Source organism: Rhinatrema bivittatum, chromosome 2, assembly GCF_901001135.1.
Source record: "Rhinatrema bivittatum chromosome 2, aRhiBiv1.1, whole genome shotgun sequence".
NCBI lineage: Eukaryota > Metazoa > Chordata > Amphibia > Gymnophiona > Rhinatrematidae > Rhinatrema > Rhinatrema bivittatum.
In genome coordinates, this window is record NC_042616.1 from 94,226,929 (window position 1) to 94,246,083 (window position 19,155).

At 42.1% G+C, this 19,155-nt stretch overlaps 1 protein-coding gene across 1 annotated transcript in view; it reads left to right on the forward strand.

Moving 5' to 3' along the window:
- The window catches only part of DPP6 (dipeptidyl peptidase like 6), a 1,747,714-nt gene that overhangs the window by 877,134 nt on the left and 851,425 nt on the right, over positions 1-19,155 (forward strand). Inside the window, exon 2 of the mRNA XM_029588457.1 lies at positions 8,672-8,786. Within this exon, the coding sequence (XP_029444317.1) occupies positions 8,672-8,786 (115 nt within the window). The remainder of the gene's footprint in view (positions 1-8,671; positions 8,787-19,155) is intronic.

Here is a 19,155-nt window from a genome sequence, read left to right on the forward strand (position 1 = left end):
AAAAACATCTGTTCTCACCCTCAGTTGATGGTCTATACCAAGGATGATCAACTCTGGTCCTCAAAAGCTACAAACAGGCCTGGTTTTCAGGATATCCATAATCAATATACATGAGATATATTTGTATACAAAGAAGGCAGTGCATTCAAATCTACCTCATGCATATTCATTGTAGATATCTTGAAAACCAGGCCAGTTTGTGGCTCATGAGGACTAGAGTTGGTCACCCAGATCTATACTTTGGACTTGAGAATGGCAAGAAATGATTCTAATTCATAATCCATTTTAGTAATGTGGGCTGATAAAACTACCTAAATGCAAAAGACCTGAAACAAAAAAAACCTAGCAGAGCAGTGAATCCTGAGGAAGATGACTGGGCCAAGACATAAGTACTTCTAGGAGATAAGGTATTTACAGTGCTATGTACTATGCTTTAGATGCAAACATTTATCACATCCCTTAAAGTGGGCAATCCATGGGCAGACAGAAACTGCTTTCAGGATTTTACAGTGTTTAATGGTCTGGGACTTTATGCTACTTTGTTAAAAAGGGTAACTGTGAAATTTATTCACTAATGCCATCTTAAATATAACATGCACTGAATGCCAGATCAATAACTAAATTTGGTGGCAATAATTTGTTTTAATATAATAGTTATACATACAGTGTAGTGTGCTTATACATTTTCAGAGCATAGGGCCTTGTATCTTGTTATAATCATTGTACATGAAGCCGGAATGATTAAAAACCTGTTCCATAATTTTGAGATGAGTGCATCACTGGGTTTGTAATTTGTTGTCATCCTCTACTCATGGTAAACGATCTATGAAACAAAGAAAATTTGTAGCATACACGTCCTGCATTCATTAGAAAAGTGAAGTAGCTCCCTCACACATTGTTAGACTTTGCTTAAGAATGCTATAAAACTTCTAGGAGCTGAATACTCATTGATCCGTTGTGAGACAAATTTAGGCCTGGATTCATCATTCATTACTGAATGATGAATCCAGCGAAAATGGGGGGCGGGGGGGGGGGAGGGGAGGGCCTGCGAAAACCTGTAGCCTTCATACCACCGCGGTATGCTGGCTTTCACACCGAATAGCGCCATCGTGAAAGGTGATGCTATTCGGTGCCCTACTGCCGACGATAAAGTTGGTATCGTTATCACTGGCAGCGAAGACACCGCCGACTCTGTCCCCCACCCCAGCCTGACTCCTCCCCTCCCTGCCCCGACTCCTCCCCTCCCCCTAATTTGCATGCTATCGCACGTGAAATGGGCCTTTTTGCGTGCAATAGAGGCGTGAGGTGGTCACTGCCCCCAAATTTTCCATATGAGGAGGCCGTCTCACCGTGCATAATGATAGAACCACTGCAAGGAAGTCTTATTGCAAACCATTTCTGAATGTATCAGTTTTGTTGTTTTACAAATATTAGAAAAAGTATACTTTTTAAAAAGCAGAAAATAATGGGGCAAAAGTTAGTTAAAATTAATTTTAGGTACTTTATACTGAGCATTTTGCCAGATGTTTCCAGGATTAGTTTGATATTATTGCCCCTTATTATTATTGAGCAAGGACATTGCAAAATTGTGTCCTGTTTCATTATACTTCATGAATTATAATTTAGCCTTTTGCTGTTATATTCATGATAATATCATAATTGAATACTTAGAGGAGGAAGCCTCCAGAATGTTAATCTAATAGCATTTACTCTCAAATGCTTAAATAAGCCATCAACAGACTAAAACCCTTATAAAACGTTTATGCTGAATTGTATTTGCTTTTTGCAAGAAAAATCCAAGCTAGCAGGCATTTGTTGCGTGCGTGCACCCTTGGACTGAGGTGGAGTTCAGGCTTGGTCTAAAATCAGGCGGTGGTCAGTAAAAGGCGGAGTTAAATCGTAGTCGAGAATCAGGCAGTGGTCAGTGGCAGGTGGAGTTTAGTCGTAGTGAAGAGTCAAGCAAGCTGATTTCAGAACCAGAGATCCATATGAGGGAAGATGGGACAGATAGGCAGACAGGGAGGTGAGGAACAGCACCGATGGGCAGGAGAAGACACTGAAGAACTGAAGACTGACCAAAGGACAAAGACGAGGAACTTAGGAATGAAGACCAGTGGCTGCCAAGATGAAAACCAGGAATACAGGAACGAAGACCAGGAAAACAGGCATGAAGACCAGGAACACGGTGAGGCAACTTGCTCTACCAAAGGTAGCTGACCTATTGCCGAGGCGTCTTGCTGTGGGAGAGCTGCCTTTTCATAGGGCAGCAATGATGGTATCATCAGGGGGGGCCGCAGAGGTTTGCCCACCGCAGTCCCTTTAAATCTGCCATGATGTTGCACATATGCGCCTAGGGACGGTGCAGCATGCAGACACCAGTGTCGATGAGCGCAATGGCTGGCCACACATTCTACGGGAGGCCTTCCCTGGAATCAGTGTTCATCTCATCGTCTTTGTGGGAGGAGGTAGGTGTAGCACTCTGTGGCATTGCCCCAATGATAGCCAAAAGCAACAGCATCATAACGCCATGTTAATAAAAGCATAATTACCATGGGTAAAAAGTGTCTTAACAATGCATGAAAATGATCATATGTGCACATAAATAGCTTATATTGGCATATATGCTATTTTATAAACAAAAAATTTGTGCATATTTTTTGTTTCACCCAGATGTATAAATTAGGGTGTGTATGCATAGATGTTATATTTTTTCATGCATTAAATGTACATGCATATGTTTATAAAATAGGGAAAGAAAGTAAGTGCTTTTATTATATTGCAAATATTTGCTCAGAGTTTCAGAGCAGAACCAAATGCATTTTATAAATTGTGCAGTAGTGTGCTGCACAATTTATATAATACTAGGATAAGTATCCCCTCTCAGAACCAGCACCACAAATAGTCTTGAAAGACTCATACATTGTAAAATCAAAAAGTATGCGCAATAGTACCTTTTCCACCCAAACTACCACCTGGAAAGTCTCTGCTCAGTTTGTGTAAGAAAAAACGTTACGTGTATATTTGTACATGCATTCAACCATGGGCTATTTTAGTACAGCCATTTATGTGCATAAAACTGAGTTTTATATGTGTAATTTACTTTGAAAATTATCCCCATAATTGCAAATCTCTCTAAAGAGATCAGAATGTAACAACAGTCTATGAAAGAAGAGTCTATGCTTCCTAACATTTTCTTTTTTCTAATTCCAGCAATATTTGATAGGTGATAAAAATTATGTATTACTACTATGCTTAATAAATGGATTAAATAAAATTATTCAGCCATCTCAAAAAAGTAATACATGATTGAACTCCAGGTTCCTTTATATAGTTTTGTGCCAAAAAAAAGTCATTGTAAAAGAGTAGGACTCCAAGGCTTGCAAAAAGATAAATTAATGTTTTAAAATCTAATAACAAAAATATGAATATAATACTTGTAAAATAACACAGCTAAAGCTACATATCTGAGCATAGTATGTGATCTTAGGCTGAAAGAATGAACGCACTGTACTAATGCACAGAAGTACAGCAATTTTTGCACTGCTGAAAAGCTAGTTGGGGAATAAACCATCAATGTGTGCCTGCAAGATGAAAGAATGCTAGTGCAAACAAGGATTCATTGATGCTGCACCGTGGGGGCAATCCTGTCATTCAAAGGTAGATATACCAGAATTTAGCAATAGAATGTGATGGCACTAGTTATTTGTTGAAGTAAAAGAATGGAATATAATTGACTTTAGAGCTTTTTGATGTGATGGTATTTTTAAACAAGCAGAACTATCTTCGAAGCCTAGACCAGATGTATTCCACGCAGTAAAAAAGGTGAAAAGAAGGCAAAACAACTTCTGACATGGCTAGAAGATTAGGTGAAAGAGGCTATTATAGCCAAAAGAACTACTTTCAACAAATGGAAAGATCTAAATGAAGAAAGTCAGTAAAGTCATAAGCACAGGCAAGCAGTGTGTTATGTTTTAACTTGGTTTGTGGGCCCTTGGGTTGTGGAGTGAGCTGACTCCACCCACAGGGAGGAGCCCTGTGGGGACTCTCCATGACAGGTGGGGTCTCAGTAGTGATGGACACCGGAGTCAGAGAATCTATTATACAGCAACGAGAAACCCGAGGAGCGGGTTGTAAACTCAGTCCTGGAATTAGAAGACCTGGGATGGATTCTCCGGTAGTTGTCCACAGAGTGGAGTAACCCGGGGAATCCTTGCTTCTTGGTAATCTTGTACGAGGTAACTCCAGTAGTAATCCATCGTATGGGGTAGGTCAGAGGCAGATGTGAGTAACTGATACAAGACAGTGTAAATCCAGTAGTGGTCCGCAAGGCGGGGTAACCTGGATGGTACTTGCTTCAGATATAGCTTGTGCATTGTACCTCTGGTAGTGGTCCGCAGCACGGGGTAGGCCAGAGGTAGGTGTTGGCAATTGGCACAAGACAGCGTAGATCTGGTAGTGGTCTGCAGAGCGGGGTAACCCGAGGATCCCACACAGCAGGGTAAATGAAGTAACGAAGAGTAGATCTTGTAATCACAATGCAGTGGAGAATAAATGTCAGCAGCAGTGGAGATCCAATGCAGGAGAACTCACTTAGCTGAAGATGGTGAGACAGGCAGGAGAGGCTCTCCGAGGAACGGATAGCTCTGAGTGCAGCAAGGCCCCCGAGGAGCAGGTACCTGAGTCACTTAGCCAGGAATGCCGGTATAGCGATGCGAAACATCTCAGAGAAAGGAATAGCAAGATGGAATCCTTGCTAACTCATAGGTAGGAAAGTCTGGTAGGCTTAAGTACATGTAGGCAGTGACGTCATGTGGAGGGGACGCCCCAGACGTTCCTGCCATGACATGCAGAAGAAGGAGGTAGGCGCGTGCATGCCCTAGGTCACTCCGGGTTCAAGATGGCGACCGGGATTGCCCTCGCCGTTCCAGGAACACCAAGGAGGTTGGCGTGCAGATGTAGAGACGGCCATCTTAGCCAGAATCAAGGTTACTGGGCAAAATGAGGTGAGCAGCAAAGGTCGCAGCCGTCTGCAACCGACGGGCACAACACAGTGTTGCCAGCTGGGTGGATTTCACACCCAATTGGGCTAGTGTGGAGATTGGTTGCGGGAAATATGGGCTTTTGTGGGTTGCATTTTTTTGGGCTTCTTTTAAGATCATGTGCAGTTTTGTGGGTGATATATCAGGTTTCCTTGCTTGCTTTGCTTTTTTTATCCTTCCACTTCACATGCCACATTTACACCCATGCCTGCTTTCCTGTTTTGAGCCCCTCTCTTTCTCCCAGTTTCTCCCCCTCTTATTCTCTCCTCCAGGCCTAACCTTGGAGTAAGGACAACATACCCAGAGACTACAGCTCCGATCTGGAGTGTTTTCTGCAATATTTCACCACCAAGAAGTTACCTGAGAGAGTGACGAATTTCTGTTATGGAACAACTAGGGAGGGTGTGAAGTTGAAAAGTTAACCACCCTATCCTTGAACTTACAAACACTATTTCAACATCATAACAAACCCCTCCAATCAAAGCACATCCCACCTCCCTCCTCACCAGTGCAGCGTGCTCTCACCATTGACACAGTGATGTACCAGATGATCACATTACATCATCCAAGATAGTTTATTGTCTTCCTCCAGTTGTACTCTATCCTCTTGAGTAGATGAGCAAATAAGGCTTCTTATTTAGTTCAGCCCAGCTCCTTCCCTTCTCATATCTCTCTACTGTGCTTTGTAATAGTCTAAATAGCTATCAGTACTAGCAGGGTTGTTGCTCAAATATCCAGCAAGGACTCGTGGCTTTCTGGACAGTATCCTGTCAACAGCAACCTGCTGCACTGACCTGGTTGATTTCTGGAAGTTTCAGCCTTCTTTGCATAATTGCAATTTTAAAAATCATTGATAATCATCACATCACACATCCTATTGCATTTGTATATATATAGCAGTCATCCAATCCATATACTCTGTATGCTCCTAGTGGGCTTTTTTCTTTTTTGCACTGTTACGCTTTTCCCCACTGACATAAAATAAATGCAGTACTCGTCTACATTAAAAGCACAAACTCCATTGGGAAAGCTTCTTCTGAGTGAGAGTCCCCTCCCAAGGACTCCTCAGCACCCCACAAATCCTCTCAGGCACTCTCTCTCAATCAGACAACTGATCTGGATGTCCTCCTTGCACTGACTGCTGCTGTTGCCCTGGAAAAGCCTTCCCCTCAGGCGAGGCTATGCACTTATCACACAGGCTGTATAGGCTTTATAGTCTATAAAAGGAGCTATAAAGTTTGGGCTACTTTTGTGATAGATTTTGTGATTAGTTGGGCCAAAAATAATTTTGTCATCTGGCAACATTGCTGGCAAGTTAGATGCAAAACATTGGTAAGGAAAGCTAAAAGCAAAGTTAAAAAGAAGCTTGCCATAGAGGCTAAATCTCATAATAAAACCTTTTTCAAATACATGTGAAGCAGGAAGCCTATGAGGGATTCAATTGGTTCATTAGATGAAAGGAACACTATCGCCGGCAGTAGCATGGGGAATAGCACCACCTTTTACGGTGGTGCTATGCCCATGATAGCCTGCAGCCGACTGCACTGCGGCAGGCGAAATCGCACCACCGTGGTGCGATCGGCTTCAGGCATCGCCCGCCTGCCCCCTCCTTTGTCCCCGCCCCCTTTAGCGCAGGCTTCATCATTCCATACGGTGCTGCCGCCGACTCCTTCCTAACTCCGCCCTGACTCCTCCCCTCCCCCTAATTTTAATGTTACTGCTGCGAAACGTCCTTAGAAAATAGCCCCCTTAGCCAGGCAAAGCTTGCAAATATTGACCTCCACAGATTGAGAATTCTTGTCTTTGAGCAGATAATGGGTAATCTGTAGGTTTGGTTTTGGATTCCTAGCCTATCATTCTATACATTTATCCATCTTTTTTTTGCTAGTTATTATAATCCATTGCGACTTCAAGGTGATCATATTTGATGATCTCAAGGCTGAAAACAGTACAAAGAAGGCAGAGGTGAGAGCCAGAGGAATTGTAGAGCGTATACTGAAAATTATTAACAGCAGAAAAAAAGGTGATATTGCTTCTCTAGAAATCATCAGTGAGATCATCTCATTTGGAGATTTTTATCCAGCTCTAGAGTCTACATTTCCAAAAGAATATAGACAGATGAGTTGCAGCCTTGAAAAGGGCTAAATAAAGTAGTGCATAGGATTCACCATTAAACCATATGAAGTGAGATTAAACCAAAATATGCATATCCTAGATTAGTGAAAAATTTATGCGTACAGCTTTATTCTAGTTTTGAGCTGTATTCCTATTTTTCATTAGTGCCTCAAAATGCTTTCTTGAAACTCAGACAAATTCTGAATCTGTGCCATCTTTTTGAAATGGTGGCCCATGCATTCGATAATGCCTATGTTGGACCACTATAATTGTCTTTTAGTGGGACTTCCAGCATGGTGAATCCATCTATTACAGATAGAGCCATTATCGGCTGGTCACTGACGCATAGCGCAATATTGTTACTTGTCAAACTTCACTGGCTTCTCATTGATGCATGGGTCCTGTTCAAGCTAATGACCCAGATTTTTCACACCATAACAGCAAGTGACCCTGTTTATTTCCAATGTCCAAAATAAACTAAGGTGATATAAACTGGGTCAGAACATAGGATCTAGTCAGGAAGCTTTATTACTGGTTATATCTTGACATGAAGCATGGAAAGTTAAATTCTGTAACAGCACATTTTCTGTGGCAGGGCCTCTACTTTTGGAATATGGCTCCTTCACCTTAGGCTAGAGTCTAGTCAGGACAAACAGGTAAGACAGATAGAAGGCTTATGGTTTAAAGGCATCCTCAGACAAAAATGTTAGATGGGATTTTAGTATGGCCAGCTAGAAGGCATAATGTACCAATCATAAAGTTTGTTTCAGGGATATGGCATAGAAATATAGAAAGCATGGAGTTATGAGTTGGAAATGGAAGAGAAGGATGCAGAGAAGAACAGTTTTCCTGATGAAAAGAAGTCACAGAAGATGTGTAGGAAAAGATAGCAAGGGGAAGAAATAAGCACCTGCAGAGCGAAGGCACTTGTAAGTGAGCAGGAGAAACAAACTATATGCAGAAACAGATGTAGTGACTTGAGAAAAGGGGTCAGATGGTCATGACAGCATTGGAGGAAGATAAGTTGGGCTGCTGAGTTCTGGATAGACTGTACAGGAGATGAATGGTCCATTGGGAGACCAGTGAAGGACATCTTAGCAGCATTCTGTTGATTGTGACCACCTAACCAAACAGGTTCAGGGACAAGTAGAGGTTTTTCCACATTGGAAAGCTTGATGTTGGAAGTTAATAGAGCCCAATTTGCCACTACTTTACATGCTCACTCCTTCCTAATGGTGGAAAGTGAAGAGATTTTTCAAGAAAGCATCTAATGCTCTTCTGAATATGTCAATTATCAATTGCTTGCATCAATGACAATTATCATCTCAGTTTTGGTCATATAACCAAAGGTTTGTTGTATAATATGAGTTTTCTTTGATGTGATATGATACAGTCTTTTTTCTAATTCTAATATTCGTGATGAAGATATTACTGCTGAAGATCGTTTGTTCAATTGTACATTTATTTTGGTAAATTACTTTATTAATAACTAATGTCTTACCTTATGTTTATTTTAGGAGCTGGTGGGAAGTAATCCTCCGCAAAGAAACTGGAAAGGAATTGCAATTGCTTTACTTGTTATTCTGGTTATCTGCTCCCTAATTGTCACCTCTGTTATCCTCTTGACACCAGGTACTGTAATCTTATGATTCTGTTTTAGTCTTTTTTTTTAGAGATAATTTCATAACAGTTTGCTTAAATTAGATGGCAAAACCCATCTGTTAAGTTACACCCATTTTCAAAGTGGACTTATGCGAATAAGGCTACTTTTAAAATTATCCATCAAATTTACCCACGCACAATTATAGCTGTGGTTGTAATGCGTGGAGAAATTTTTGGAGGAAAATTACACGCAAACGGAAGTACGCACATAAGTCCAAACCACTCCCCAACTCTGCCCCTAGGAATGCCTTCACTAAGTGTGGATAAATTTACCTACAGACAGGAGGTACTTGCATAATTTTATCTACATATCGGGTGGGCAATTTTGTAAAAGGCCTTTTCTGATTGTAGAACACTATTTTTACCCATGGAGATTGCTTTCCCTATGTGTAACAGTAGTTATATTGCCTTGCCTTAGCAAAAACTAAAAAATGTTATGCTGCTATTCTGTGGAAAATATCTGGGCTGTAATACAGTAGACATGGGCTGGGGATACTGTGGAAACAGTGTTAATTTCTATAGGGACAAATGGAATCCCAGCTGTTGTGCAACAGCATTATATACTTGGGATGTGCAGGCCAAAACATTTTTTGTCTTGTTGTGTCGTTTAGGTTGTTTCCCAGTTTTTTTATTTTTCTACTTTCTAGGTTTTGGAAATAGTGCGCGCTAAAACGATAGAAGTAAATGAAATGTTGAGCTTTTTCTGTCATTTCATTTTGAAAATGGCAGGAAAGGACATAGACAATGTTGTTGACATTATCTAAGTCATTTCAAACAGATGCACATCCCTAATATAAACTAGCTGAAAGCACATTTGTTCTGAGTTCTGGAGAGGAATGAGGCTCATGCCTCTTAATTTGAGAACTCTCTCCATAATACTGGAACTCGTCGATAGTGTGTAAAAACAGCGTGCAATCCTAGGTAGTTGTGAATAAAAAGTCAGGGAGCAGAAGCTTTATTAAGAGGCAATTCTGGTTGAGCTGGAAGCCCAAAGATGAAAGAAGGAACTGCCAATCCAAAAATAAACCCTTATGTAACATAGTATTTTTTCAGCCATTCTTTCTATTTTCTAGCATTGTGAATACAGAGGGTGGTGGTAAAGGCAGTAGAGGTGGAGCAGTGGAATATAAAAATGTGGCAGTGTCCTCAGTCTTTGTTTAGATGTGGAAATGCATATGTACATTTACCCAGAATGAGAGAGACTCAAAAGAAAAGGACAATAAAGTTGATTTGATCAGGTTTCAGGGAGAGATGGTAAAGTCGACCAGCATGGAACAGTAGTAGAACTGTGATACACTGTCATATATATAACTTGGGGCAAATGGCAAGTCCCCTAGGTTGGGCAACAGAATGGCCTGGCTACATTCCCTAGTCAATGCAAAAATTGAAAACAGGTGGTCAGTCATACAGCAGACAACTAGGAGATCTCCTTTGAAAATAGTATAATGGTCAGGGCAAGAAAAGTGGATGACATTGACCACAGCAAGAGAAGTGTAGATATGGATAACTGGGCATACTGTGTGGTCCAAATGGTCTTTATCAGTCAATCTCTACTATGTTATTGTGCATTCTTCTTGAATTTACATTCTAAACTACTTTTGAGGCCTTATTTAACCATACAGTGATTAAAGACACAAAACTGATTTCATCCAGAAAACAGACAGCTATGGAAGTTTCCCATTGTTTGAAATTTTGTCTGCAAGAGCAGCAGATAAAAGGTACCATCATTAATTGGCATATTGATGGGAGTAGGCTCGACTGTCCTAAAACACTGCAGGAGCTATAGAAACTTGGGTTGAAAACTAATGCAGCTGAAAATTGCTGGAGTAATTGCCATGTAAAGTTTATGAACCCTGGTGATCTAAGTATTTGAAAGTCTGAGCTACATTTTTCATTATATCTTGAGTTGCCCTAATCTCACTGGAATGAAAAGTTTTGCTCCCTATGATTACTTTTTCTTTTTACCACTGTAGTAAAGATGAATAGGTAGGATGTGACATGCCTAAAACTGCTGTTTAAATTATGTACGCCAGAGCTGATGCAGCTGGTTAAACCTAAACATGGTCTGATTCAATAAGGCAGTCACTCTAGTTTCACTTGATTTTCACATAAATGAGATAGAAGGTAACAGCCACATCATGAAAGTTCAAGAAACATTCCAAGATATTGCCAAAAAATGTTGCTGATGTTTATAAAGTTGAAGGACCTTTGAAGTCACAAGGAAACAGGTGCTTCTGACCTGGAATAGTTTTGTGTAAGAAAGGGCATTTAGTCTGAGTGAGTTTTTTTAGCCCTAATTTGTAGTTTTTTTTGTAAATAGGATATCCATATGAAGCATGAAATATAATAATCTTCCATCTTTTCACACCGCATTTTCAAAAGGAGAACCTGGCAAAGTTCAGTGATTTTATATTTCAGGTGAAAATGTGATTGGGGAAAAGCATGGGGTTATATTTTTGTATTAATTGATTTGCCTTTGAGATACCATAGAAATAGACAACAGAATGGCCAATACAGATGGAAATATTTATTTTTCTGCCTAACTTCCCTAACGGCTGCAATGCCCCCAGACACTGCTTGGTTTCCAACATATCCTTGTTTTTTCAGTTTCTAAGGGCCTTCTTATTCCTTGTGCTATGGAAATGTGATGAGACATTTATCCCTGCCATCTCTACTGAGAAGAGTGACTTTATGATAAGTCTGTGGCTGCTCACCTGCTTACCACAGCCTTTTGTTCCTCCTCAGTAACTCTTCCCCTGCCTCCTATAAAGCTGAGCAGCAGACGTGGATGGGAAGAATGAATGGTCTTTAATCTGCTGACATGGTTCTCTGCTTCATCTCCCCCCTCTTCCTAATCCTCTGTATCCCCTTTGTATTCTTCCTCCTTTTATCCGCTGGGTAGCAGCTGTGGGGGGTCAACCCAGGCCACGGGGATGCTGAGGGGGCTTTTTGGGGAGAACGCGTGGTTGCAGGGGCATCTGCTAACTTTATGTTCTGTATTTAGCGTTTGCAAAATAAATGGAAAAGGAGCAGGGGGCGGATTGTAGGAAAATATCAGCCTGGGTATTTTTTTTTTTAAACGGGCCCATGTGATTCAATGACTCCCAAAAGCACATCAAGCTGACCCTAGAAAGGGACATTATGTGACCTGGAACACATCTGCCTCTACGGTCTGACTTGAGCCAAAAAATCTCCAACACCAGGGCTGCTCACCCCGTCCCCAATTTCACACTTACCTTCACCCAGTCCTCAAATTCCTTCTTTAATCCCCCACCCCCAGCTTTTTTTTTTTTTTTTTAGGTAACTTTAACTTACCTACAGGCTACAACTGGTACATTCAGCTGCTGGGTTCTGCAGCACTTTATTGTCCTTGTGATAGTGGGAAAGCTGCAATGTGATGGTCCCAGCCAGTCCCTCTCTCCTTCACAGCTTTACTGGGACTCAATGAGGCCCAAAAGAACTGTTTCTTGTCCCAGGGCAGTGTTGTTTTCAGTCCCCAGTGCTGCCTGCCAGCGCTTGCTCAACCTCACTTTCCCTTTTTCCATCTCTGAGGCTACAGGCAGACAATTTCAACTGAATGGAAACAAAGCTCTGTTACTGCAGGACTGGCAATAGACTGCCTTGTTTTCTCCCTAGGAAGGGCTCTGGGGCTGATAGCTCATCCAGTTAGTAAAAAAAAAAAAAAAATAGGAGGTGGGAGAGACAGGATGGTAGGCCGGGGCCAGTACACTGCAGCTCTGACTGGAAGAAGGGGAGGCAGGGCAAAGGCAGGCAGTGCACGGACTGGAAAACAGAGCAGAGTTTAATTTTTTTTTTTTCAAATATATGCAGCAGGCAGGGGTCATCAAGGTGCTGGCTTACCTGCAACAAGTACCAGTCTGCCTTTGCTCCCTCCGAAATTGAAGCCCAGCACATCTGCATGCAAAGACAAGGAGGTAGATGGGGGGTCACGTGATGTGGTGAGCAGGGAAGGACGCGTTCTAAAGAGCTCCGGGTGCCCAGCTCTCCAAATCACCTTTTCTCTGCTGTACTGATTATTCTTACACTGCAAGATCAGTGATCTCTGCAGAGTTTATGTCGATCGCTTCTTATATACAAAAATCTCCCTCCGGTATGTCAATAAAAACCGGCAAGAAAGACAGAGAAAAACCTAAGCTGGTGGATCCCAAAATGGAGGCTTCAGGCAGCAAGGGAACAAGTAATACCATTGCAGAGGACCTCAGAGTGGCAGTGTTGGAAGCCCTGGATTCAAAACTAGCGATAATCTCTTCACAAATCACCGAGGTACGAACAGCACTGACGGACCTAAACCCACATTTTGAACAAGTAGAGGGCCAAGTAGCCATACTAGAGGATGACTCTCTTGCAACAACGGCAAAATTAATAGCTCTGGAAAAGATAGTGAAAGCGCGGGCATCTAAATTAGATGATTTGGAAAACCAAGTGCGTTGGTCAAACTTGCGCTTTACTGGCATGCCTCAAGAAATAGTGGACCAAAATCTAGGTTCCTTCTTAGAACTATGGCTACCAGAGTCATTACAATTGCCAGACCTCCAGCCTGCTCTCCAGATTGAAAGGGCCCTTAGGCTAGGCCCACGGAAGGAACGGGACCTCAGACCCAGAGTGGTAATTGCAAAGTTTCTGAATTTCGCACGTAAGCAAGCAATCTTACAAGCATACCGTAAAGGCGACAGACCTCACTTGCAAATCAATGAGAATCCACATATTTCAGGACATCTCTGCCCGAGTATCAGCCCTGCAGCGTGGATTCTCCCCATTATTCTCGGTGCTGTTTTAAAGGAAAATCCAATTTTCTCTTCAGTTTCTGGCACGGCTGAAGATATGGCATGCAGATCAGATTAAGTTCTTCGATACGGTGGAGGTGGCGAATACAATTTTAGAACTGCTGCACCGTTGACCACCTAACAGCACATGAATCAACATCAAAAACTCCATGTGTCGCCGGGATAGACAGAATCTCCCCAAGCCTGCCATCAGTTTGTTAGCCTTTCTCTCCCAGCAGACTGAACTTTAGTGGGGAAGCTTTACCCTCTGTGAAATCGCAGCTTGGTTTTTTTTTTCTTTTCATGAAGCTGCACAGCTCTGAGTTTCAGCCCGGAAGACTCACTACGTCTTCATTTTTTCCTTTGCTCATTTTTATTTTTCTTTAGCTGCTTGGGCTCAATATTAGCTGCCATCAAAGTTTTAACAGAACCCACCATGGAGGTCATTAAGCCGCAGTTCAGTGGACTCCATTTCTTTGATTTTCCGGGCATATGATGACGGACAGATGAAAGGAGTTGGAATATACCTTCACTGTCCCTAGATGGACTGCACCTATTAGTTATTCATTTACCTATTTATATATTTGTTTTTTACTTCCTTTTAGCAACAAACCGGACGGTAATTTTCTGGTTTCGCGCCCTGATTGACAGCAATGTTTCACTTATTTTATCTTCTTATTATTTTTTTCTCTTCTTGTCTGTTAATTGCTACATAGGAAGAGTGGCACACAAACACACTGTATTAGTGATTCCTCACCCCATAATTGTGGGGACTGCTACATTTTTTTATGTAAACCGAAGTGATTTGTAGTTCTTACAAGAACTGCGGTATATAAAAATTAAAAATAAATAAATAAAAATTTACAGACTATGTATCGGGTATAGGGGGGGATGGGTGGGGGAGGAGAGGATAAGAAGTGGGGTTGGTTGATTATTTTTCTCTGTCTTGCAGAGCATTTAGGAAAGATAAAAATTTCGATGGAGCGGAAATTTATAGGGGCTACAGGTCAGGGTCATTATAAGCTATGACTAGAAAGCACCATGTGCTGACATACCAGGTTAAAAAAATGGGGAAGGTGCAGTACTTGTTAAAATGGAAGGTCTTTCTTTCTACCAATTAACTATACCCATAGTTTCTTTGTCTATATCCTTAACCAAATGATAATGCATGCTCAAGGGTTTTTGGTGCTAGCAGGTGATTATAACAATACCTACGAACCCCATATTAGATAGAAGCCCACCAGGACCCTCCAATAAAAACACAGCAGAAAAAAGAGTGGCCTTTTTATGTTCCAAGTATGACCTCCTAGATTCCTGGTGCACTTTGCACCCAGAGGAAAAGGACTACACTCACATCTCCCAAGCCCATGCTTCCCTTTCATGGATTGATTACATCTTGATACCTTGAGCGGGCTTTTCCTCTCTTATAAATGCAATTATTGGCCCACAAATTATCTCTGATCTTGTGATAATATGGATAGACCTACAGTTCTCGGTTTTTGAGCCCGAAGAACGGTTCTGGAAATTTCCAGGCTTTCTGCTCAGTGACCGTGATTTCCAAGAATTCTTAAAAAATAAATGGGAGGATTACACTATTCACAACCAGCAACATCTAGTGACTCCTCACTTATTCTGGGAAACTAGGAAAGCACTGATCAGAGGAGAAATCATCTCCTATGTTGCCTCACACAGGCATAAGGCCAATAAAGCTATTTTACAGCTGGAACATCAGCTTATAGTAGCAAAGCAAAAAAATGATAGACCACTCATTGCCCAAGCATAATCTTGCCTATCTGGTGATTATGAGAGATTTAAATTTTTTAATACAACAGAGTGCACAAAAATCTTTGCAAGTTTCGGAGCACAATTAGCGATTTGGAAACAAAGCTGGTAAATAACTGGCCAATATGATCAGATCCCATAAAGGGAAAACTTTTATCCCCTGCATGAAGACCACACAGGGAGAGGTGGTTACCAGGTTGAAGGAAGTCTGTGAATTATTTAGAGTGTTCTATGAAACTCTGTACACCGATGATACTTCAGGGATGGCTCAGACAAAGGAAGATTTTTTTCAAATACCTTACTTTGCCAACACTAACAGATGCCCAACTTCAATTTCTTAATAGGCTGATTCAACAGGTGGAGGTCCTAAATGTGGTAGCCATGAGTAAATTTGGGAAAGCCCCGGGCCCCAATGGGTTCTCCTATGATTTTTACAAACTCTTAAAATCTCAGCTAATAAACCTGTTGACTTCCTTTTATACGGACGCATCGCAAGGAACACATTATCACGGCACATATTACAGTATTGCCTAAACCCGGAAAAGATTCACTTTTACCTGCCTCATATAGGCCGATCTCGCTAATAAACTGTGACCTAAAAATTATAGCCAAAGTACTAGGTGAACGACTAGGCATCATTCTCCCCCATTTGATTTCAGAACATCAGGTAGGCTTTGTGAAAGGAAGAGCGGCCTGTTCCCATATCATCAAGCACCTAACTGCAATCTCCACATGTATCTCTCAGCACGCACCCGCCTTAGCTATTGGGTTCAACTCAGAGAAAGCTTTCAATAGAATATCGTGGCCATATCTCTTTTCAGTACTAAAAAGATTTGGGTTTCAAGGGAATATTCTATCATACATTTCTCTTTTATATTCCAACCCAATCTCACATATTATAGTGAACGGATTTAGGTCAGCAGATGTAAGAATCAGACAGGGGTCTAGAAGGACTGTCCACTTTCACCGCTGTTATATATATTTGCTATAGATCCCTTGCTAAGGAGAATAGAGTTAGACAGTGATATCAGGGGCTTACTACTCCAATTACAGTGGGAGTATGGTCAGTTCATGGGATTGTGGATAAATCAAGATAAATCAGAAGCTTTGGATGTTGGGGGACAGATGAAAGCCTCATGGACAGGAACATTTCCACTAAAATGGGTTGAAAGTGAAATGAAATACTTAGGGATCAGGATCCCAATTAATCTTTCTGATCTCTACAATGCCAACATTCATCCTTTATTACAGTCTACTTCTCAGCTACTAACAAAATGGCGAGGTTTACCCCCTCTCTTTTTGGCAAGGTGCAGCTTTTTAAAATGACAATTCTCCCTGAGTAGTTGTACATACTCCAGATGGTACCACTCTGGCTTACTAAGAAGGATTGTAGTGAGGTTGGGAAAATGCTCCAAAAATAGTTATGGAATGGGAAGAAGGCCCGAATCTCTCTGACAACCCTTATGAGGCCACACACTCTGGAGGGAGTAAACTGTACTAATGTATGACAATAGAATTTAGCCTGCATGGTGTGGTTCTTATATAACTGGCTATGTGGCACTTCCTACTTTACCCCTTCTCAGCAACTGATGGCCTGGCTTGGTGTTTCTTTACTTAACTACTTACCACATGTAGACAATGTGGCACTTCCACCTAATTTAAATATCCAAGTGTTAATTTCCTTGGGCAGAAGAGCATGGTCTCACCTCTGTCTTGCTCTTTATTTTATTTATTTGATTTATATTCCGCTTTTCACACTTTTTTCAGCACTTCAAAGTGGATTACATTCCGGTACTGTAGGTATTTCCCTATCCCCAGAGGGCTTACAATCTAAGGGCCAGATTTTTAAAGGAGTGCACACAGGGTACATTTGTGCGCGCTACCCGGTGGCCTGGAGGGCACGTGACTCCACAGAGTCCATGGCCTTTGCAACCTATTTCGTCGGAGGTGGACCCTTGGGCCGAGATGGGGTTGACGCAACCCATAGTAGGAACCTACTGGTCTCCACCATTGGCAGGTGGAGTGGACAAAAGGTAGAAGCTGCTGGAGCTTCACCTATACCAGCCCTTGTTCCCTGCAGGTTGAGCCTTTGGGTGCCGGGGCCGGCAGGACTAAGGTGGATCTTGAGGTTGGTTTGAGAAGGAAGGTAGTTCAGCCCAGAGACAGCAGTCAATAGGTGGCATAGTCCTACCCTGGTCTGGATTTGGTACAGGAACTCAGGCGCCAATGGAACGGAGAGTAACTGATGGCGCTCAAGCAAAGAAAGGCCAGAGCCTTGTAAGTCCATGCCCCGGGAATAGGCTAGAGGAGGCGTCACTAACAGGCTAGGGCCAGGGCCGGTGGCAAATGGAGGTCATGGCAAGCAATGTAGAATTCTAGACACGGAGAAGTCTGTAGCGTAGTCAATCAAGGCAATGCTCGGGACACAGCAGGGATAGTCAGGCATAGCAGAGGTCCGGGGCTGGAGATAGGCTGAAGAGTAGTCAGGCGTAGCAGAGTTGAAATCCAGAGAGTCAGTCCAACACATAGATAAGGCAGGAACGAGGAAGACAGGAACCGGGAACCACAGGAATCAGGAACACAAAGTAGAGAGGATTCTCTATCAGCAACGAGTACAAGGAGACCTGTTGCAAAGGCAACGCTATGGAGCGAGGCCTGAGCTTATATACACTGAAGAGTCTGACATCAGCATCTGGGGCCGCGGCCAAGTTCCCGCCATGAGCCCTTTAAAAGAATCAGCGATGCACGCGCCTAGGGAGGGGTGCGGCCCCAATGACGGTGTCTCTTCGCAGGCCATGCAGAGAGTCCCGATGAGCAGGGACATCTTGGCTGGCAATGCTGGGGACCATGGCAGAGCCGGAGGCACTGGAGGCGGCCTGAGGTTGGAGCTGGCGGCCCACCGCCGCCAGTGAAGAGGAACCAAGAGCTGGAGTCCATGAAAGAAGGTGAGAGGGCCGTGCCGCGGGTCTGACACGGGCGGCACACGTAAGACTCTGCAGCATCTCCAGCCTCAGCAGAAGACTGGACCTAGGAATCAATCCCAGGTCCTCCACATGGCAATGTGCAGGACAGTTTTCAATATTGTGTGTTATATGTTTGGCAGAAATACAATTGCTGAAGTGAATTACAGCTCCAGCTAGAGATAGGAAGCTAATGAGTTAATTGGTATTTGCTAGAATGTTCAATACATAATCAAGCAGTGCCCTCTAAAATAGTGACAGACTGCATGAAAGTGTTCAGGACAGAAAGTTCCTTCATAAGGTAATAATCCTTTTGGAAATCGTATAACAATGGATGAAAACCAACAGGCCCTTACTTTTGCAGTAGAAGTAAAATAAAAAGCACTAGGGCACTATAGTAGTCTTTGCTACTTTAACAATAAAATGTTTTTTACTGTCTACACTTGTCATATTTTTTCACTAAATAATAATGTGGCAGTAATGTGAATTTATATTGTGGCTGTTATCCAAAAAGGATGCCAATGTTGCTTTCTGTCACAGTACATTAGAATTTTTTATTCAACCACCTGTGAGATCAGTGGGTAAGGAAAGATGGAAAATGTTATTATAAGTATGTATTTATTTATTTGTACACATTTGATATTCCGCCTTTACTAAATTAGTCTCAAGGTGGATTACAATCAAATGTATCCTTAAATGTTGATTCCAATTGAGCCATAGTTTAGTTTACAGTAGCATAGAGAAACATGAAGGTGGGCATATGTAGATATAGATATGGATAGAGGTGCAAAGAGGATTGTAATGGTGATCTAA